Source organism: Gallinula chloropus (assembly GCF_964237585.1).
Source record: "Gallinula chloropus genome assembly, chromosome: 4".
NCBI lineage: Eukaryota > Metazoa > Chordata > Aves > Gruiformes > Rallidae > Gallinula > Gallinula chloropus.
In genome coordinates, this window is record NC_140088.1 from 23,800,037 (window position 1) to 23,821,640 (window position 21,604).

The following is a 21,604-nucleotide window of genomic DNA, read 5'->3' on the forward strand; positions in this document are numbered from 1 at the left end:
CGGCTCCTTTGTGCGCGCAGGACTGTACATCGCCAGGCAGGCGTTATCAGCAGCTGGACCTTCTTTCACAGGCAGAGGCCAGGGAACCCCTCTTCCATTACACCACATGTGCTGTGGGCCAGACTTCCTCAGGGGAGAGTCTAGGATTACTAGTGCCTTCAAAGAGGCACCAGATCTGCATTGATAGTGTTGACCTTCTTGAACGATGATGCCTCAAGGATGAAGAATCCTTTGGTTTTCTGGAGACTTTTGCTAATAATGAAGTCAGTCTCACCCTTTATGATGTATTTCTTGAATGTTGTCTTCCAGATACTGGCTCTTACCCTGCTTGTCCATGTGAGAGAGTGGTGGTTCTCTCCATAGAACAATCTACTCTGTATCATCAAGTTACCTCCTTAATCTACAGGTTTTCCAAGTCCAAGACAAGTCTGTGCATTTAAATGTACAAAAGTGCAAACCAGGGCAAACACTTTTCTTTCTGTTTTGAGGAAGTTGCTACAAGTAGAAGCCCCAGACACTGAAACGGGTGAGAAACCATCACTGCTGTTTGAACTTACAGCATCTACGAGACTCTTGGAAGACCTTTTCCTACAGCTTTTCCTCTAAAAAGCATGGCCTAAGAACTGTTTATTTGTAAAACGCTGTAAAACACAAACCCAAGTTCAAACACACAAATAATTTCTCGGATAGACTGCCACTGAAAGTTGTGTGTAGTTTTATTTCAACATATCAAGCACAAACAGGTTTCCCCTAACTGGGGAATATGACAAGGAATGTACTTAAAAATTTGGAAACATTTACATTGAAAGATAGCCCAGACTGGCACCACCACTAAGTATTTTAAGGCTGTATATATAGCAGTACTTACCACTTGGAACTACTTCAGGCCAGAAAAGAAAGGCTTAGTATTGTCCGCAGTCTACAGAAAATATTGCAAATTTTTAAAAAATGGTGTAAAACAGGAAGACTATTAACAGAGGTGAACAAAGCTGTGGCAAAGCCCTTCTTCCTCCCTGACCTTTGACAATAAACGTGCCTACGACGGAACACACATACACCTATCTCGCTCCCGGCCTTCTCACCTATGGTGGGGCAGTGGATCCCTCCCTACAACGCTAGTGTGTGATAATCTAAAACAGCCATACAGCAAATAATGACAAGTGACCAGGCTTTACAGACAGGTGTGCCTGACGTTACACGGGATGGGCCCGGTCCAGGACACCACTCTGTAACGAAATGAGGAGCTTTCACTGAACGCTTCCCATTTCCTAGAGAGGAATGGCTTGAGGAAATTGTGCATATTTACAGTTCCCGTGGAATGGAAAACAAAACACATCCTGAGGTCCCGTTCTGCGTGTGATGACAAAACAAGTCATGACTTAATATCCTGGGGAAAGGTTGGTGGTTTTTTTTGGACCAAGTGTGCTCCCTCCCATAATTAAATGCAGCGGACAGGCACCGTGGACATCAATTCTTTACAGCTCCCCAACCACATTCCCTCACTTAAGAACCATGAATTAGGCTTGCATGACCTTTCCAAAATGCTGGGGTGTTACCATTTTGGGGGTACCAATACTGCTGGGTAATTATTAATTGCATCAGAAAATGACAAGACATAGAAAACAAATTGCACAATTAAAGCTACATTTGGCTTCAGCATTAAGGCCCGTACAGGTTAAGAGGTCCTTGAAGATGTACATGTAAAAGGCAAAAATGATATAATCTGCAGGAACAAAGTTTTGCAGGTTCCTAGGTCCCTTTTCAACCTCGTTTTTCAACTTCCTTCCACCTCTGCCGCGTTGGTTCTAAAGTGCTTTGGTGCCTCGCTGGGCTCCTTGCGCAAGTGGCTCCCCTCCCGCAGCCAGTAATCGTTATTGCTGCCAAACGTAGTGATTTTATTTGAAGACGTAATTAATGAATAGTTGACATGTAAGAAAGATGCAGAGGAGAAACCAACAGCGAGAGTCCAGGAGGAAGCTTTCAGAAGAGACCTTCCTGTGGAAGGACTTTTTGTTCAGAGCACTGAGGTTTCTGGAAAAGAAAGCAGGGTGTTTATTTGGGTGCCGTAAGAAGGTGTGTGTTCACACCCGCGCGTACCCAGAGCTGCTGCACAGGGAGGGAATCCCCATACTTCAGAGACACCCTCATGGGCACAGCCCTGTGCCCTGCAGACGCTACCTTCCCTCTTTTTAACAGGGAGACAAACACTTCTGGCTGATGCCAGATCAGGCAGACCATGCTGGTTGGCATGAGCAGATGTAAGTGCACAAACCTCAAGGAATCCCTTCTTCTTCCAGCACCTATGCCCTAACTTTCCCAAACACAAGATCTCACCCTGGACACCCACAAGAAGCAGAGAAAAGCTAAAGCCCTATCACCAGTGGCTCTGGCACCCGTAAATGGTGGGCCTCGTGTGTGATCCCACCCCACTAAAGCCTCGCAAGGGCTGGGTAATACTCCTCATGCAGAGCAGAATCAGCACAGCTCCCTGGAGCAGACACAGCAGTTTAATACTTCCCCTGCCCTCCCCACAGGACCCCATGGTGCCAAGCCCTGTGCCAACATTAGGGTAAGTAGGTGTGCTCACCACTTGCCTCAGACAGCAGCTAGCATTTTATAGAAAAAGCATGAATTTAAGTGTTTCTCACCCATGGAACCCACTTGTCAGACCAAACCCCCGCATCTCTGCAGCAAAATGAGCAAATTAATAACATACTTGATGAGAAGGGAGACTCCATGCCTTGCTTGCCTAGCAGAGATTTATTAATAGCCCGGATCTGGCCCAGCCCCTCCCAACCTCTGCAGATGTTTTGCACTTGCCAGGAGATGTGTCACATGCTGACGTGATGCTTTCTGCTCCACAAAGTGAGTCTTAGCAGGAAGGGATTTCCTCACTGCTTCATGTAGGGGGTGGCTTTGCCTTTCTGCTATGTTAATAGGTCATCTATTGAAACAGTCATTAACTGCACCCCTGCAGCTCATAAGGACGCTCCAAAGGCCCCAGAGGAGGAGTTCATGCCACAGGTTATTCTCATTAAGATCTCTGATTAGATGAAAGAAAACGGTTACCTGTGTATGTCCTGCTGGGCTCTCTGTAGGGATAAGACGGCTGAATGAATTTCCTTCAGGTGATTCATTTCTTTTCCACACTGAGCACACAGGCTTTCAAACCCTGCAGCAAAGTATTGAAGGACATGATGTTTTGCATCACCGTCTCTGGAAGTGGCAATGAAACCACAAACCAGATTCACCCAGCGAAGGGGCTGGCTGTGACCAAATTGCCACAGCCAGAGGGGGGACACTCTGAGGAGGAAACCTGGGGAGAAAGGAGACTGGGGACATAATCTTCCACCCCAAAGACACAGGTCAGTGGAAGGGGTCCTGTGACACTGGCCTGGGGCTTGCTCTTAGCTCTTGGGAAACAACTTCTGCAGCATTGTCCCCAGCTCAGGGGAGGGGAATGGAGTGCCCATCTCTGAAACATTCAAGGTCAGCTCCAACCCTGGCTGAGGAAAAACAAAGCCTGCTTCCTTTCTGTCAATCAAAATGTTAGTGTATTTGTGCAGCATCTTCATGCCAGCTCATACCTATTGGAATTTCAGTGCATTTTCCCAACATGTTTGTGCCAGGCAGGAGTTGGCATGGACAGGGTAAGGCAGAAAGTAGCAGCACGCACAGAGAACAGAGAAACATCCTCTGTTTGCCTGTGGGCTATGGACCATGGCTTTAACTGGGTGGGGATATGTCCTAGGGCTGGCCCATGGAAAAAGATACCAAAGGAAGAACATTAAAGCTTGACCCAGTGTTGGGGTTTTGCATGGCAAAATTTTGGTGGTGGAGGCAGGGCTGCAGGGGTGGCTTCTGCATGAAGCAGCTAGAAGCTTCCCCTGGGCCTGACAGAGCTGGGCTCAAAGCTGGACCTGCTACTGACCAAGGCTGAGCCCATCAGCAATGGTCATAGTGCCTCTGGGATAACACATTTAAGATGGAAAAAAACCTGCAAGTGGCTACTTTTTCCTGACAGAGAAGGGAGGGAGAAAATGTAAGAAACTGCAGGCACCAAGGTCAGTGAAGAAGCAGGAGGGGAGGCCCTCTAGGTGACAGAGATTCCCCTGCAGCCTGTTGAGAAAATCATGGTGGAGCAGGCTGAACCTCTGCAGCCCATGGAAGATGATGGGCAGGAGAGACCCCACCTGCAGCCCATGGAGGGACCCCATGCTGCAGCGGGTGGAGACATATGAAGAATGCTGTGACCTGGTGGGAAGCCTGTGCTGGAGCAAGCCCCTGGCAGGACCTACAGCTCATGGAGAAAGGGGCTCACACTAGAGCAGGTTTTCTGGGAGGGGGGTGGAGCAGTCTGTTCCTGAAGGTCTGCCCCCCATGGAAGGGGCACAGTTCATGAAGAGCTAAAGCCCCGTGGGAAAGGACTCATGTTGGATAAGTTCATGGAGAACTGTCTCTCATAGGTGGGACCCCACTCTGGAGCAGGGGAGTGTGAGGAATGCTCTCCTAAGAAGCAAGGTCCAGCAGAGACAACTCTGCTGATGAACTGACCAAACTCCCCCTTCCCCATCCCCCTGTGCTGCTTGTGGGGGTAGGGAAGGGAGAGAAATTGTGAATTAAGTTGGAAGGAAGTTGCCAGGAAGAAGGGAGGGGTGGGAGGCGGCATTTTAAGATTTTGGTTTTAAGATTTGTCCTACTCTGTCTTCATTGGGTATTTTCTTGGGGGGGGGGGGGGGGGAGGTGTAATAAATTAGATGCATTTTATTCCATGTTGAGTCTGTTTTGCTGATCGTGGAATGATCTCTCCCTGTCCTTATCTCAACTCATAAGCTTCTCAATATATATTTTCTCCCCTGTCCAGCTGAAAAGGGGATTGATAGAGCGGCTTTGGTGGGCATCTGGCCTCCAGCCAGGGTCAAACCACCACACCCAGTGATACCCAAATACTTGCCATCATCATCCGAGAGCTCCTGCACCGACTCTGGCGTTGAACAGCTGCTCTCTGTATTCTGGCTGTGGTTGGATGGCTGGTCGCTCGTTTTGCGGCGCCTGCAGTCTTTGGCAGCCCTCTGGACACAACAGGGGTTAAAAGAGACTCGGTGAAACAGAAGACACTTGTGTCTGGCTTTAAATAAAATAATTCAGGGCACTGGGAAATAGCTGTGAAATTGCAAAGTTTGATTCCTTTCTCAGCAACTCCTAGTAGCTGGACTGCTGGCAGCTAGGTGGGGGTTTTATGCACGTGCCCCATACAGAAGCATTTCCTTAAATGGGAACATCCTTACAACACCCTGCCAAATTATGCTTGTAGCTTTAACTGACACGTTCTAGTGACTAATTTTATAGCTCTTTTTCTGCGTGTGTACCCACCAACCACATACATAAGAGAAAGGATGAAAAGAAGAAAAATTTGGAGAAAAACTCCCCAAAAAAGATTTTTCAGAAGGCACCTGAAAGACTGAAGCATGACAGAGCTGTTACACACAATTTCCTGATGCACTTTGAAAGTTTCTCCCTACAATCTGAACAAAACCAAACACACTGAAGCACCTCTCACAGTGGGACTGAACTGCAGTCATTAGCCTCAACTTCCTGTGTTTCAGACCTTCTGAATTGTGGTCAAGTTATTCAGGATGTTGCAAAAGAACAGCTCCAAATATGAACACAATTAAATAAGAAAATTTGAGGGAGAGGATGGAGAGAGGTTTCTCATCTTGTGTAAGAAGTTGTTAGTGGTAAAGGCCAAAATTGAAGTTTCTAGGTGTCAGTTGTCTACTCCAAAACTTCAGTCACTCTCCTCATAATGGGAAATTTTCTGCTTTGGAAACACTTAAACAGTAAAGTTCAGCTCAGTCATTTGCAAAAAGAAGAGTCACTGTCACTAGTCACTGTCGTTGCCACCAGTCCAAAGAGAAGTACTGCAATGGTTAGGATATGTCAACCACGGATTCTGATTATTTGGACTGAATGATGGCATAATATTGCAGGTCTAGAGCTGTGAGCTGAACCTCTCAGCCTATGCTGCAGAAAAGGGCAATGTAACTAAACAGCCTTAAAAACTCTTACATTCCCCCAAACAGGCTTTTTACCTTGTGCCGTGTAATCTGATTGTTTATGCAAGTTGTTTTGTGGTTTGACATCCTTGAGGATAAGTGTCTCTCCATGGTCTGAAGTATCCCATTCTTCTCAAATTGGGCAATGTCATTCAAGGGATCCCAAGGCCTTAAGCTTTTGAGAACAAAGTTAAAACACATCAGAAAAGCAAGAATCCCACCAGGTGTATTAAGAGCAATGCACCGATCCCACATGCATCAGGGCAGGCATTCACTCCTGACACGAACAGGAGTTTCCGCAGATGTGGTGTGGAGAGTAACATGTACTCCCCTCTACTTCACAGTTCCTAGCAGTAAATGAGGGGGTTCAGTCTCCAGGAGCAGAGCACAGCTGTCAACTCTGCTTGCACAGTGCAGGGAATCTCTGTCAAACGATTCCACACACGACTGCGGCAACAGGGACTTGTATCGATGGCATAGCAAGTCTTCCATTGCCAAGCTCTCATTTCCAGCTATTCCCAATCAGTACTGGGAATGTGTATTCGAGTCATGACATGGAGCTCAGAAAAGGCTGGCCCAGGGCACAGTCTGGGGGCCGGCAGGACCCGAGTTACAGGTCTGTAACCTTGCTCGCATGGCGAGAGCCGCAAGCAGCGAGGGCTGCGCATCACCCCGGCCCCACCACTCACTCCTCGTATTTGTAGCGCCACTCGTTCGTGGCGGCGTCGTGCCTGAAGAGCAGCGGTTTCCACTCCGTGCCGGCCTCCCTCCGCTCCCGGGCAGCAGTTCTCTGTTCCTCTTCCAGCACAAATTTTTCCTGCGTCGCCTTGTGTTGGTCACCTTTGTTTATCGCACTGGTCACGTGCTGCCAAAGCCTAGAAATAACGAGGGGAGCAAGTTAAACCACCCGAAACCAGCGATGCATCCTGCCAGCTGGAACCTCGGAGCTGACACTCCAGAGGGATGTAAGAGGATTGCTCTGCCGCAGTTCCAGTTTGTGAAGTCAAGGACCGCTGTGAGAATGGCAATGCTGAATGCTGGATACAACGATCTACTGGAGGACAAGGGAACCTTCCCCTAAATAACATCACCTACAGTATTCATTAAAGCCTTCAGTGCTGTGTGAGTTGTAAGATAGTTGTGCTCAATTCACTGAGGGCAGCGGCCCCTTTAGAGGTGGTTGATGTATAAGGGAGAATCTGTTACCTTCCTCGCCCTTTCAGCCACTCAGGAGCCTTTGTGTAAATGTCCATCCCTGAAACAAAGGCTATATATTTTAAGTTTAGAAGCACATGTGCACAGCTCACAGCTGCACATGCAGCGTGGTACTGCTATACAGGATCAACTACCAGATCTGTAGGAAGCAGATTCAGTCTGCAAGAAAGGGACGTGTACTCACTGCATGTACTCAAACTGCAAGCACGGAGGCTTTCACTCACATTTTTTTTCAGCTGCCAAGGGACATGTGATCTGTCCTTTGATGTCTCAACTGAGCCTCTACCCAGAAGAGAGGATTTGCCTTTTGCAAGAGAAAAAATTACTAACACCTTTTTTTTTTCCCCCCACTACAGCCAAGCTGTGATAGGCTTCTTCACAGTTCCTTCAGTCAGAGTACTCTAACCTTCCCTTCAGATTGGAAATACTGCTGAGATTAGCAGCCAGCTCTCTCAAAACATTACTGAGTGGTTTAGCAGTTAGAATAGGCACTGGAGATCTGGGCTGTTCCAGTATTCCCAGCTCCACAAAGCAGCAGTCCTCCATTTAGAAGATGAATACATTAGTGCATTTAAATTGGAGCTTGCTGTGAAGCTCTTAATTTAAAAGGGATACCGATGCTTCCGTTACATTTCTACCACTACACGTTAACACAACACTTCCAAAAAAAGCAGCCTCGTAGATAATTAACTGAAGGCAGAGGAACACTTCCTGGTCTTTTTTGACAGGCCACTCCCATCTTCCTGTATATGATCTTTTTTCTCCTAGAAACAAAAGAAGGAAACTCAAGTTGAACGCAAAGTGATGGGGGGGACGACACACACGAGTGAAAGCCTGAGAAAATATTGGGGTGGCTAAATTCTAAGGAATGCAGTGCTGTAAACAGGGAGTCTTCTAAGAACCTCAGATGGACGCACAACAAAACTGTTTGACAAGGGCAAATCACTCCATCAAGACCTGCATGTGTCAGACAATGAGACTCTCCACGGTGAGCTGTGGTAATGGTGCCAGCTTCAGAGACTTCTTTGTGAAAACAGGTGATTTTTCAGCACTGCAGGCAAGACTGAGCAATTCAGGGCAAAGTAACCTGGATTAGACAGTAATTTATTCATACAACTGTCAGCACAATAAGGAATATCTGTTAGGGATCTCTAGAAAATTCCTTTTGCCTCCTTCCCCTAGAGGCACATATCATTATTCATCTCGGAAGCAGCAAAGGGCGTCAGCTCTGGCAGTATACTGGTAAAGAGAGAAATAGAGATTCTTCATCTGCAAGGCTGAGATTTCTCTTCTCCTTCAAAACAATCTTCTTCAGAGGATTAAGAGAGAAAGGTGCTGCTGTCTGCTCCTGTATGTTACACAGACTTTGCTGTCCGTAACACCTGCTGCTGTCCAGAACAAACTAAATGTTTATGTGCTTTTACTTTCACACAATCTCTTTCTTTACCCATGAAAAGGGGAATCTTTTTTTGGGTGATGTGGTGCAACCCCAAAATTAGATGCCCACAGGGAAGTGGCCAAAGTAATGCAGAGGCAGCAAACTCCATGCACCTGCTGGGCTGGAGGCTGGCACTGGCTAACCATGCTGGTGAGATGGCAGGTTGGTTTGAAGCCAGTGCCACACGATGTTGCTCTAGCTGTTCTAGCTCAAGAACTGGCTTGGGGATGCTCACTGCATCAGGGAACTCCTAATTGCATCATTCCACCATTCCATTTCCTAAGCCATGTGCCAGGACTATATTTTTAGGTAACCTACATTACCCTAAAGAAGCTGGTGCAGACTTCATTGGAGATCTCGGCTAAGATTATGAGGCAGGGTTAAACATCTGTTTAATTACATTCTCTCATGGAATCCTGTTATGTGGTTCAAAGTACTGCTCTGCTCCTGCCAGGACTTTCCACATGATGCTTGCATCTAGTTTAAGAGCCTGTGGTTGTAACAACCCTTGTTAGAAGACATCCGACCTCAGATTGACATCTTGCCCTTCCACAAAACCTTCCAGCAGTTACAGAGACTGTTCATCATCTCTAGAGTTCAGGGAGAGTTTTTATTTTAGCAGATAAAATGTAGCCTCCACTATTTCTCAGCCCAGCTCCCTGGTTATTTGAGTTACACTTCATGGAAATACTCCAGAGTTAATAGACTGGAAATGATACAGGTACATGGCAAGATAATATGTGCAGGTAAAGCGGGTCACTGCCTTTCCAGGGCTCTGCCGAGGAATCGGAGTCTCCTAATCAGAGCTACTCTTCCAGCAGGGAAGCAGCAGCGAGGTGTTTGCAGAGCTCCTCACCTCTCTGACTCAAAGTCTGTCTGCTCCTCAAACAGCACAATGTGGCGCTTCAGTCTCTGCCGTCGGACTTCACTGGTCGGGTTCCAGAACGTTTCCGCACCCCCGTTTTTCAACTCATTTATGTGCACTTCCCCATCCTGGGAAGGAAAATTAAACAAAAAGGGTAATGACAATCAGAAACACCAGGCAGAAAATAACCCTGACAAATGGAAGCTGCTCCCAGGTGTTGATCAGGGATAGGGCTTGCCTAGAAGGCTCCTTTCCTCCTCTATCCCATTAAATCTCACTGAATGTTTCCTGAAAGTTTCTACAATGAATGAGTTGAGACATTGCCAGAAATACTGGCTGAATTAATCAGAGAACTAGAAAGGGACCTGGGCCCTTGTTTTAGCCTTGTTCCCAGCCAAGGGTGCCCACAGAAGCCCTCAGCTGCTCTTCTTTCCCCCATTTCTTCCAGGTGTCACCCAGCTCATCTAAACAAGATCCCTTTCCCAGTCTTCCCTCTACTCCTCAGGACTGAAATCTCACACAGAGCCTACTCCCATACCTTCCTCTCTACAAAGCAGAGCTAAAGCTGAGGCACCCTTTCATTTTTTTACTTTGGGTGGGGTTTTTTTTTGGTTGGTTGGTTGGGTTTTGGTTGGGTTTTTTTCCAGTTTAGCCAGGTTATTTTATTACTGCTCCCAGCTAGGCAATATTGCTGTCCCCCCTGCTTACCTCAGCTGCTTCCCAGCCCTGCTCACAGAGGCAGCAATGCCATGGAGCCAGACAGGACAGCTTACAGAGCATACAGTGACTGCAAGTGGAATGACTCATACCAGATGACTACAGCTGCAGCAACAGCACTACCCTGGTGCTGCTCAGCTGCCCGGCCACAGCGGGAGTACCGTGCAAACCTTATTTAGGTCATGGCTGTTGGCTTTGCCCATTGCTGCCTAATTTATTTGCAACCTAGCTGCTGCATGGCCCTGGATGCATCTCTCAAAGTCCACTTCCCACATCTTCAGCTGTGAAACTTCAACCCCGAGGGACTCTCATCCCTCCTCAAAGTCTCCCTCGGGATTTCCTCTGCCATATCCTGATGTGCCAGTTCCGGGACAGGTCTCAGGTCCCTAAGAGCCTCCCAGCTGTGGATGGAAGGAGGCAGGCAGGCATTATCAAATATCACTAAGAGGCATGTATACAAGTCCTCAACGGCTGCTTTGATCCGGGGTCTGAGAAGCAAGGGGATTTGCTCCTCCTCTTTATTCAGCTAGGTTTTCAGGTCCTGAGGCACAGAATCGGCCTTTTAGCTGTGAGGGTTTCTGTCAGGAAACTAGACAGCGCCAGAGAAAAGCCTGCAGACCTCAGGGGAACAGGCCAATACTCTCAGTGAGGGGCGGGTGAGAACAAACAGCGCCCCTACCACTGCACAGCAGCTACTCTCTTCACAGTGTGCAACTGTAAACAGCAGCTTGTGGAGCCACCCTGTCAAAGCTTTCTAACTTCTTTTATACATCATTCTAATTTTGTGCACTACGAAAAAAAACAGAACAAAGAACAAAGGAGGAATAAATTCTTTTCAGCCTGGTAAAACCCAGACACAGAAGGCTGGAAGCTGAGCAGCACAAACCCACAAGGCTCAGCACCCCGGGGAGCCGCTCAGTTACACGCTTTCATGGATGGTGTTTGCAGAACCCTCCTCAGACAAGCTACACCACAGTCCAGCACAATCTCAATTGCCAAGGCTCATCCTGCAGGAAAGGGAGATGAAAACCCAGGCACAGGGAGCAAACCTCCTTGTATACAGAGAGAAAGGGCAAATCTCCTGATTTTGAAATGGCCATTAGCTTCTCATGTAAAAAGACCGACTGCCTGTGGGGAGGAGTCCAATACCAAAGGCTACACTATGGTTAGGGCCTCTCTATAGCAGGGGCTTTACCCAGGCACATTTCACCTGACCTGCTCTAAATATCTCCTTTAGGATGAGACAAATCTTGTCTCGGGAGTGAAAATTTCTACGGACTGGAAAGGGGGCACAGATCAACAATAAGGAAGATATAGGTATCCAAATGTAGTGTCCAGCCCAAATCCAGGGCTCACTGCATTTGCCTCAGTTACCAGGAGTTCTCAACCAAAACTCTAGTCTACAGGCTTCACTGCTGGATTTTGGCTTGAGGATGCCTTTGAGTGATTCACTTGTGGATATCAGGTGTGCAAAGGTGCTTAGCTGCTCTGCTGACTGTTCTGAGCTGCCCAAACAGACAGACCCTTGCAGAATCTGTCCCTTGGTCCTTCATCTCATCACCATAGGAATAACCATCTTCTACCATAAAGGTCTGCTGTGAAAATAATGGATTTAACCCCCTATGAAGTTCTTCTCTGATACTGCCATAGCTGGGGAAGCATTACACACAAGATGAAAGGAAGCCTTGTGATCTTCACAATCACACATAAGACACACTATGCCTCCTGCCATAAGGGCCTGTCCTAAGCCTGGGATGCTAAATACAGAGCCACTGGCTTCCATGGAAATGCCCTTCACCGGTCCCACCTTTGGCCCAGGCTCTGGGAGTGCAAGTGTTACTCATGCTGCAGGTAGATGGGACTAGGGAAGGGTAAATGACCTTGAGAGGTGTGGCCTGGAAAGCTCTGCTGGCCTGCACTCCCAGGGGATGGCGGGAAAGGCCCTACACAGCCCTGGCTCCAAGCAGGGAGCCTGCCAAGGGCGGCCAGTCCTCCCACGCACACTTAAACTGCCAGCAGCTTCGCTTATTGCACGTTACCCAGTGTCCACTGAGAGTTGCTAACACTTCTTCTCCCGATTTAATCTTCCCAGAGATTTGATTAATGCTTGCGTTGCCACCGAAGAAGGGCTGTCAGGGGAGAAGAGAAACAGAAAATATGATCAGTCTGGTGAGAACTGGCAGAGTGCCAGGCACAGTGACGCAGCAGGAGGGAAGGGAAGCACAACCTGCTTGGTTTCCACTATTTCTTGCGAAAGGCAGAATGAATTCTAACATGGATTTTGATTGTCTAGCATTGTGCCTGCCCCCTTTTGTTTGCAGTTCCCAAATCACTGCAGCAGCTGCAGGCAGGGAGGTAAAGCCCTCGGGCACATCAACATTCAGCCCCGCCACCACTGCAAATTGTCAGCTAGGCATCAGGATAAGCATGTGTGGCAAATGTGATTCTGTGTCCAGAATCACTTTACAGTTTGCACCCTTGTACTTGCAACCTTGTCCAAAGAAAAGGAGCTGCACTACACAGCTGGGGTCTGCTTAGGGGACAGCAACAGCAGCGTGGCACTGCTGCTGATGCCTGCATCTGCATGGAGTCTCCAGCATGAAGAGGCTCTCAGCAGCATCAAACAAAAAAAAAAAAAAAGGGTATTTCCAGAGTCAAGAAAAAGGTTCTTTGAACAATGGAAAATTCACTTCACCCTCCTGCGTGCTAAATACAGGAAACAGCAGATAGAGCAACCAGCCCTTCCATTAATACCACACATTTCTTCACATGTTTTAGCAGCTACTTGCCAATAAGGTTTACGCAGAAAGCAGCTTTTTTGGTTGTTTTTTTTTTTCTTTCTTACATAACAATATAACCCCAAACATCCCAGAACACCCATGGAAAAGGAAATCATAAGTATCTCAAGAATCAGTGTATGTAATCCAGCAGAGAACTGATACATACCCTAATTAATACAAAGTTATAGAGTTCACAATTCTACTAAAGGAGGGGACTAAGAAATACTCAAAGCAGAGGATGCAAGTAAGCCCCAGAGACAGAGTCATGTTTGGACGAGTGTATTGTTTTCAAGCCAGAAAAGAAGCATCTGAGTTTTAAGCTCTGTGTTTGCAGGTTTTGAGATGACACTGACTGAGGTCAGGGAAATACTCCACTGGCCTTGACACCGTGCATCAGGCCTATGGGAGGAACAGACTGTCGTGGTTTTCCCCGGCTGAGAGCCGAGATCCACGCAGCTGCCTGCGTGTCTAAAGACAAGGATATGCAACTGTCAAAGGAGTACTTGGGGCTACAGTTCATTTTGTAACGACAGAAAATTATTACTGCCCCCAGAAAAACGGAGCCTGTGAAAGACTCCCTTAACTGCAGTAATCTCTCACATTCATGCTGGCTAAGGCTGCAACTCCAGAGTCCTGCAGGCTCTCAGTTCTCCATTCTTCATTTTATACCCAGGCAAGAAATTGTTTGTTGGAACAGAAGAGAAATGATGCTCCTTAAAAAGCAAGTTAACTACAAAAAAAGGCTATATATCATTGATTTCCTTTCCAACCTGTAACACATATAACTATGGGAATGCTCAAAGATGTCTCCATTTTATCCACATAACACAAACTTGCATCACCAGGTGTTCCAGGGGAGGGAATAGCTACAGAAACATACCACTGTGAGGTGATGGCAGTGTGGCTTATCAGTGTGACTGCCACTCAAGATTATCTGCCTGAAAAGGGGCTTTTACACTACCATCAAAACAAGGTCCTGTAGTCTTGAGAAACACAAGGTACAGTCTGTTAAAATACCCAGGAGGTAAGAGTACGCATGTGATGGCTACTGGAGGGCTACACTGAAGACCCACATCTTAACTTGCCTCAAAGTAGTTGTAAACCTGGCTGAAAAATTAGGAGCAACCTTTCTGATAGCAGTAGCCTTTTAAAGTTCATGAAATGTTTGTACAGAAATAAACTGTAGCTCAACATATAATGGATTTCATACTTCTGAATCCGTGTTAGACCATGCATTTTTAGTGTCTTTATCAGTTTTTCTTGCTGCACGTTACAATTTGTTCTACTTTCTGCTGCAGTTCTGCTAAATTGAGAATCTGCTTTTCCCTGCTAAACACAATTTCAGTGGTGATGTACTGTGCTGTAAAGGTGATGCCCTTAAGTTTAGCAGAGCTAAACCCTTCCAACCTCTGTAACCTTCTGAATTATCTTTTAACTGTCTTAATTTCTTCATTTGTCAAACTGTTCAATCACAGATACCTGTTATGTTAAATGCTGAAATACAGACTCTAGTGAAAAAAAGTTAAAAAAGTTTACAGGAGAATCTGTTTCTTTTGTTCATTAAATTGTGAACTATCACCAGATAAAAACTTCTGTAATTTCATGTCCTATAAATGGAGATTTTACATATACTTATGACGTTACCCTGTGTAATAAGATAACTGTACCTTCCTGAACAGAAGCCACACCGTCCTCGCCAGACACTGCAAAGAGAACTTGGCCAGTAGCCAGCTGGCTGGCAGTAAACAAGTCCTGTGTAAACCTCAGGCTTCCTGAGTTCATATCAGTTTTGCACCAGGCAAAACTGACCACAGGTTGATGCCTGCCCTCCTGGTAGGCCACTCCGTGGTGATTGCATACATTGCTGGTACACAAAAGATCTGGTGTGTATGGTCAAACCTTGCCTGGAGTGTGGGGCAAACCTGAGACCCATTCAAAATGGGGTCACGTCTCTTACCTTTAGCTTGAATTCCAGTTCTGCCCTGTGGTTGGTTTTCTCACAGTTGATGGTAACTTTCCCTCCAAGCTCCATTGTCATGGTACCATATAAAAGTCCTGAAAGGGAAAAAAGAGGCTCTCTTAAGAGAGGCCCCAGCAGAAGCGAGCTGCTTTCTCAAAGCAAAGTGGCTCTCACTGACATGCTGTGAAATTCCCTGCTTGGCTTAAAGTTTTGAAAAGACAGAAACCAAACTTCTAAGAAATGGCTCTTCACCATAAGCATCAGGGATCCTCCTGCATCCATAGTTCCCATTTACTACATCAGCTAGGAACAGCTTGACTCACAGCTGCTGAGAGTGCATCTGTGGCAAGCTAGAAGCGGGAAAGGTAAAGTAAGGGAAGTTGTACCCAGCAACTTCATTTCTACTAGTGCTTAGTGGGTCACTTCTGACAGGGTGGATGTGGTAGAGAGGAGCTGTAGCAGGATTCAGCAGTCTGTGAGACTGCCAGTCTCAGAAGGGACTCCATTTTACACAGGCTCACCATTTTTTGAACAGGTCATTTGCAAAAAAACCCAAACAAACAAACAAGACGGAAGTTCTCAGAGGGCATGATCTACATACAGAAGATACTGGGTTTGGGTAGTAAGACTCTCCATAAACATTAACTTGGAGGTCAACATGCCAAAATAAAAAAGTATTCAAAAGCCAAAATTGGGTTAAACTGCTGCAGGAGTGATCGTGTCACTTCCTTTGGCCTCCGTGCACATTCAGCTCAGCAGAGCAAAGCCACACGGTAACAGGTATCAGCCTCATTGAGGCAGCTTATTGACAGAGGAACATCGTGATTAGAGTACCAAAGAAGTCAGAAAAGAAGTCAGGAATATCCTTTATTCTCAAAAAGCCAAAAAATATATTCAACAATTTCAGTGTTAACATGAGAAACCCTTTTATCCTCAGAAGCTTACGAATGTACTCTTATTCTTTCCATCTTTATCCGTGCTGCATATATGCAGTATTTTTTTGTTTCCACATAGTGTTAAAAATAACTTAGATGGGCCTAATTCTGTTCTCAGCTCTGCACAGACAAATCAAAGACACTTCAGTGAGGATTATCAGTCTTCCGCTGAGCGCTATGACTCATGTGTGGAGCACTGGAAATACCAGTTCCTGCAGTGACAGGAGTTCAAATTCCAACGACATCCAGTGCAGAGTTTATCAGTAAGACAGCATTATAGTTTTTTTCTGTTTATTTGCTATTTGAGCAGTCCCAACCTACCTTTACAGTGGGCGTATGGCATAGTAATTGTATAATCTTCCCCCCTGTTTAGAAACATAAGCTTTGCTTTCCCATCCAACAGCGCAGAAAGTGAGTTACCTAGAATTTAAAGGAACAAATACAAATATATTAAAAAAAGGTATCTTATACTTGGTCACTCATCCTACTTCAGAAAGATATTTCCATTTAAATGTAGGTGGCTAATGAAAGAAGAGAGATGAAATGTTAGTAACTGGGAACCCCACGAATCATTTACTGCTGGAGGCAAGCAGTTCTAATAAACTCTCTGCCCTTCGGCTCATACTTGCTCTGGCATTTAGCCCCTGCTGCAGAAAGGGCAGTGGATTAAACAAGTCACTAGTGGGATCATAGAATCATAGAACTGTAGGGGTTGGAAGGGACCTCGAGAGATCATCGGGTCCAACCCCCCTGCCAAAGCAGCTCCCCGGCTCATATTGCACAGATAGGCATCCAGAGGGGTCTTGAATATCTCCAGAGAAGGAGACTCCACCACCTCCCTGGGCAGCCTGTCCCAGGGCTCTGTCACCCTCACTGTGTAGAAAGCCGTTCCAATGCTTGAAAGTTTTTCAGGTCCTTCCCTTCTCACAACTTTTCTGATTGTGTATGGTTCCAAGTAGCAAATAAAATTGCCAGAGGGACACTTTCAAGTGTTTCAGTAAGTACATTTACCTGAAAAGGGGCTTAAGAGGTGTTTGCCTAAACAAAAAGCCATTTCAAATAGCAACATTGTTTCAGAGCCTGAAGTAGTGTAGATACATGGTTACATTACACAGAGACTTTTGCAAAACCTATTTGGATGATCAGACAGCTGTAAGGTGGGTTACCTGGAAGATGCCCAGGCTTAATGCCTTACCATAAAACTTGGACCTAGCTAGGATGCTGCCGGTGATGCAGAATCCATCCTTCCTATTGCTGACATGAAAAGCCGACACTGGCGGATGATGGGAGACCTAGAAGAAAAAAGGCACAGGCCATTTACAGGCTAAACAGAGTGGTGGGTGCCTACAGAACCCCCCAAGGTGTTATACATGCTCTAGGGAAAGAGGAGTCCACAGGACCGAGCAGAATCCTCTAAGTCCCCAGCTCATATGGCAGATGCACCATTAACCTCAACATTAAAGGAGGGAACATTACATGTGAGAATATTATATATGTAACCTTTCTCCCTCACCCTGCATTTTCTTGTCCTTGTGCATTTGAGAGTACCTAAGGCTAACAGGTGCATTGTTAGATTTTCAATACAGTAAGTAACAGTGCAGAAGTTTTTGGCAGCATCTGAGCAACCTCCATAGAATGAAATAAAAACAAAACAAAACAAAATAAAATGTCTTTGATTAAACAGTAAAAAAAGAGAAAAGTATGAGAAACAGAGAGTCCCTGTACCAAAGTCCACATGGTCCTCAGATCCCTTTATTAACACTGTAAATCTCAAACTAAATTTTGTCAGGCCAGTTTACATGTGAGCTCTGCCCTTCATTTATCCCCAAAGACATAGAAATAAGCCCTCAATTGACTTCTGTTAAAATCACTATGGAGAGTTTTGAAATAAAGAAAGATAGGATTTGGTTACGTGTTCTGTGCCCCTTCTGACAGAGGCAACACCAACCACTTTTGTTAACAATAAGAAGACAGTAGGGCAGAATCCCATGGATAAGTAAATCTCCCCAAATCTCCCAAAGTCTCTCTAAATCTAAAAAGCAAAAAAGATCAGCAGCTAGTTCACCCCATGTGCCACTCTGGCTATTTACTGAGTTCCTCTTCTGGGGGGAGATAAGGAGCATGTTCCTATACACTGAGGTGTAAACAAGCAACCCCTGAGCATCCAAATAAAGCAGCTCACCTGTTCTGCAATGTAAAAGGTGTGACTGTTTGTCTGAGGGTGAAACCAACAGCAGCGAAACGTCTCTCCCAGAATAGGGTTGTATGGCTTTTTAATTCCCTGAAAAACAAAGCAATCAAAGCCTGCTACAAATGAAGATTTGTGATGCAGCTCTACAGAGATGGCCACAAACTGGCACAGTACTTTTCTCCCTGCTGTCAATCAATCATAATCATTGAAATTGAAGAATCAGTTGCATGTATCTTCCTAATTAATATTTTAATCAGAGCCACAGGTTCGTCTGCTATTCTCACCAACTTAATCTTCAATACTGTCTGATCAAAGCTTTTCAAAACCATCACATTTTAGTATTCCTGCTACTAGCTGCAGAATGCAGGTGCATCCTGTTGTGGAAACATTGCACTGTGGTACTAATAGGCCTCTAAAGAGAAAGGAGAGCTGGTTTCTCCAAAGGGAAAATTCTTGTATCCAAGGACCTGCTATTTGTTGATCACTAGTTCTGCCTTCTAACTGACAAGTGCAAAGGCTCTGAGACTGACCAACGCTATTTTGCACTCAATACCCACTCTGATGCAACTTCAGTCTTAAAAATAATGATCAAAGTCATCTGTACAATAGAAGAGGCAAAGTGTCAAAGGAAAGGCAATAAAGAAATATAAACCCACAGCAGATTTCAATGCCCATTACAACCCCAACTTCATGCATTCTTTTACCTTTGGCTTCTTATAGAAGCCGGACAGATACCACCTCAAAACTTGCTTCATTCGACTGTATGGATCATCTTCAAGGACAGCCCTGCAGGACAGAACATAAAATGCTCTTTACACTGCTCACACATCGTGCTCATGTCATACTAGTATAACAACAGCTTTAATTTCAGCAGTATTTCCCCAGTACTAGAGGGAAGGAACTTCTGTGCTGCTGCCAGTGAAAAAGGTGTCTGCCAGCAGAAGTAATTTCTTTTAGTAATGTACATCACACAAGACTCATAAAATCTTAAAAAATGGCACCCCTTGCCTTGTTCTCTAGCAAAAGCCTAATAAAATCTGTGGAATGTATCAGGCAGGGATGGCCACTTACGCTAGCATTTAGTTACAGCTAAGAGTACAGCGTGAGTTATAAAAACAATAATACTTATGCCACCAAAATCAAAGAGAATTCTATTTTTCTGTATTTCTCTTTGCTTCCCTCTTCCTTAAAACATCTTTAAAGCTGATGTGTTACATGGCCTCTTTCACTGCTTTGAGGTTTCACACAGTAATTTAGCTTAGAAGGGATTTCTCGAGGTCATCACATCCAACCCCTCTGCACTCAAAGATGAAGTGGGAAGTAAACATAAATAATAGAGCTCCTGGTATTCCAAACCATTTAGTCAGATTTGAAAATCAACCTGGATTAAGTTCTTGTAAAATCCACCCATACCACGAAGAGGTTTATTCAACAAAACCTCCAGTCATCTTGTGGTTTTTCTTAGATCTTAGTATGATAACAATTTCCTTAACTTCAGAAGTCACAAATACCACAGACAAGACTTGAAAATACCACAATTCTAAAATTACCTAGAGGCAGCAAAGTAAACATGAGTAACTAGTGCTGCTATTTGAACATTGCACACACTGGTTTTAAAATACACCACACATATCTCATTGAGAAGGCTGGTCCCATCTTCAAGCACAACATTTCCTATTTTCTACTCTGCTGCTCCCAGCAGGTCCTCTCAGCAACAGTGTTAAAAGATGCTTCTTATTTGTTTATCAACCAACATCATATTATTATATAATATTATATAATGATAAACCAATTATTATATAATATTATAAAATGATAAACCAATATCATTATATTGCTTTTGGGAGCAGAAGTGCTTAACAATGCTGTTCGCTCCCTGTCCTATTCCCCTCTGTGCATGAGCACACCAGAAGGTGGCACAGCTCGGTTGTAAGATGCTCAAAGGCAGGAGCCGAATCCCCATCAGTCCCAGCCAATGCTGGCAAAGGTGCCTCTGCAAAGGCCGTCGGGTCAGAAGTGTAACCGCGTGCCTTGCTTCCTTGCCCCTCACCAGCAGCAGTCCCATCTTCAGAAGGTCGCTGCAGCTGGCACCTGGCTTGTTTTACACTGACTCCAGCGACCTGGGTATTATTTGGGAGCCTTTTCAAGCATATAAACACACCCCAGCCAGCACTAAGCTAATGCCATCATGCATATTCCCAGACAGAAGTGTCCACGCCAGGCACGCTCTGCACGCTGCTTACTGGGAAAGCAGGTCAGCATGGTAGTAGTAATCAGAAAGTTTGTTAAGGAATGAGCGTGGCTCCAGGATGAAGGTGGGCAGCACCACCCGTGACAGGTCCATGCCAGGCCGCAGCTGCTTCAACAGGATCCACATCAGGCTCTTGTTCTCCTCAGAGACAGTTTCTGTTTGAGACGACTCACCTGTCTACAATGGGAGAAAGGAAATTCAGGGTAGAAACAGGAAAACCACTTTGTGTGGGTGCATTTATCTGAAGGGTTCCAGCTGACTCAGGCATACCTGGCCCTGGCACAAGGGTGAATGCTCAGCTACACCCCTGCAAAGAGACATCAGGTCTGCTGCAGGAGAAGTGAATACCCAAAGCACTAAAGTGAGTGATACAGAAAGCCCTGGGCCTCTGTAAGAGCTGGCATGAAGCTGGGAGCACACCTCTGCTGTGCTCCTTCCTGAGCCACTGCCTCCACACACCTGTACTGCGGCCCTTTAGGAGGTGTGGACGTGCCCAGGGCTGGTACTGCATCACTGCAGCCTGGTGGGAAGGATACAAGAAGCTCCTCTCAGTACCAATCTCAGCAAGTGAGAGACCATAAGGTTTACTATTATACACGTAGAAGACTTTAGGAGATAAACAAGTTACCAACAAAGCATGGAAACAGTCCCGCAAGTTTAAAATAAGATAAACTGGCAGTGTATGTACGTTAAAGACCCCATTGCCAGGCACAAGGGTGTGCACAAAAACTACAGCACCCCCCAGTGTTGCTCAGTACCCTTTGCAGCAGACGTGCAAGTAAGTAAAAAAAGCCAGGGATTATGTTATGGTTTCAGTTATAACTCTCTAGTTCCTCTGCATTCAGTGGGGCTGCCTGAGGTGAATGGGCCTTTCAAGGCACTGGAGAAAGAAAACGAAACTTAGTTTTCAAACATGAATGTAATTTTAATGCATCACAGTTTAACAATGCAAGAGAATACTTAGGCTTTCTACTGTTTTTAGGCAAGAGACTTCTATGAGGAAAAAGGGCATAGATACAGCGTATCCCAGTAGAATTTGCAGGTGGTGTAAATCAGTAAACACTCATTTTGAACACCTGAGCATCTCAGCACCACCTTTTTAGCTCCCTATCAGCCCTTTTACTACTCATGCAGAAGCAGACTAAGTCCAGCTTGCAGGCTGAGAGCAATTTCAGACTGAGGAACAAAGAAGCTCT

At 45.6% G+C, this 21,604-nt stretch overlaps 1 protein-coding gene across 1 annotated transcript in view; it reads right to left on the bottom strand.

The window, feature by feature from the left end:
- Nucleotides 1–1,859: 1,859 nt before the first annotated feature.
- OSBPL5 (oxysterol binding protein like 5) overlaps nucleotides 1,860–21,604 on the bottom strand; it is a gene marked incomplete at its 5' end in the record, with an annotated part of 176,445 nt that continues 156,700 nt past the window's right edge. The window contains 13 exons of the mRNA XM_084264162.1: nucleotides 1,860–2,031; nucleotides 3,070–3,172; nucleotides 4,943–5,072; nucleotides 6,093–6,231; nucleotides 6,746–6,931; nucleotides 9,566–9,702; nucleotides 12,331–12,420; nucleotides 15,029–15,126; nucleotides 16,288–16,386; nucleotides 17,162–17,258; nucleotides 18,149–18,247; nucleotides 18,862–18,943; nucleotides 20,401–20,585. Of these exons, the coding sequence (XP_084120288.1) occupies nucleotides 1,896–2,031; nucleotides 3,070–3,172; nucleotides 4,943–5,072; nucleotides 6,093–6,231; nucleotides 6,746–6,931; nucleotides 9,566–9,702; nucleotides 12,331–12,420; nucleotides 15,029–15,126; nucleotides 16,288–16,386; nucleotides 17,162–17,258; nucleotides 18,149–18,247; nucleotides 18,862–18,943; nucleotides 20,401–20,585 (1,581 nt within the window). The 3' untranslated portion in view covers nucleotides 1,860–1,895. The remainder of the gene's footprint in view (nucleotides 2,032–3,069; nucleotides 3,173–4,942; nucleotides 5,073–6,092; nucleotides 6,232–6,745; nucleotides 6,932–9,565; nucleotides 9,703–12,330; nucleotides 12,421–15,028; nucleotides 15,127–16,287; nucleotides 16,387–17,161; nucleotides 17,259–18,148; nucleotides 18,248–18,861; nucleotides 18,944–20,400; nucleotides 20,586–21,604) is intronic.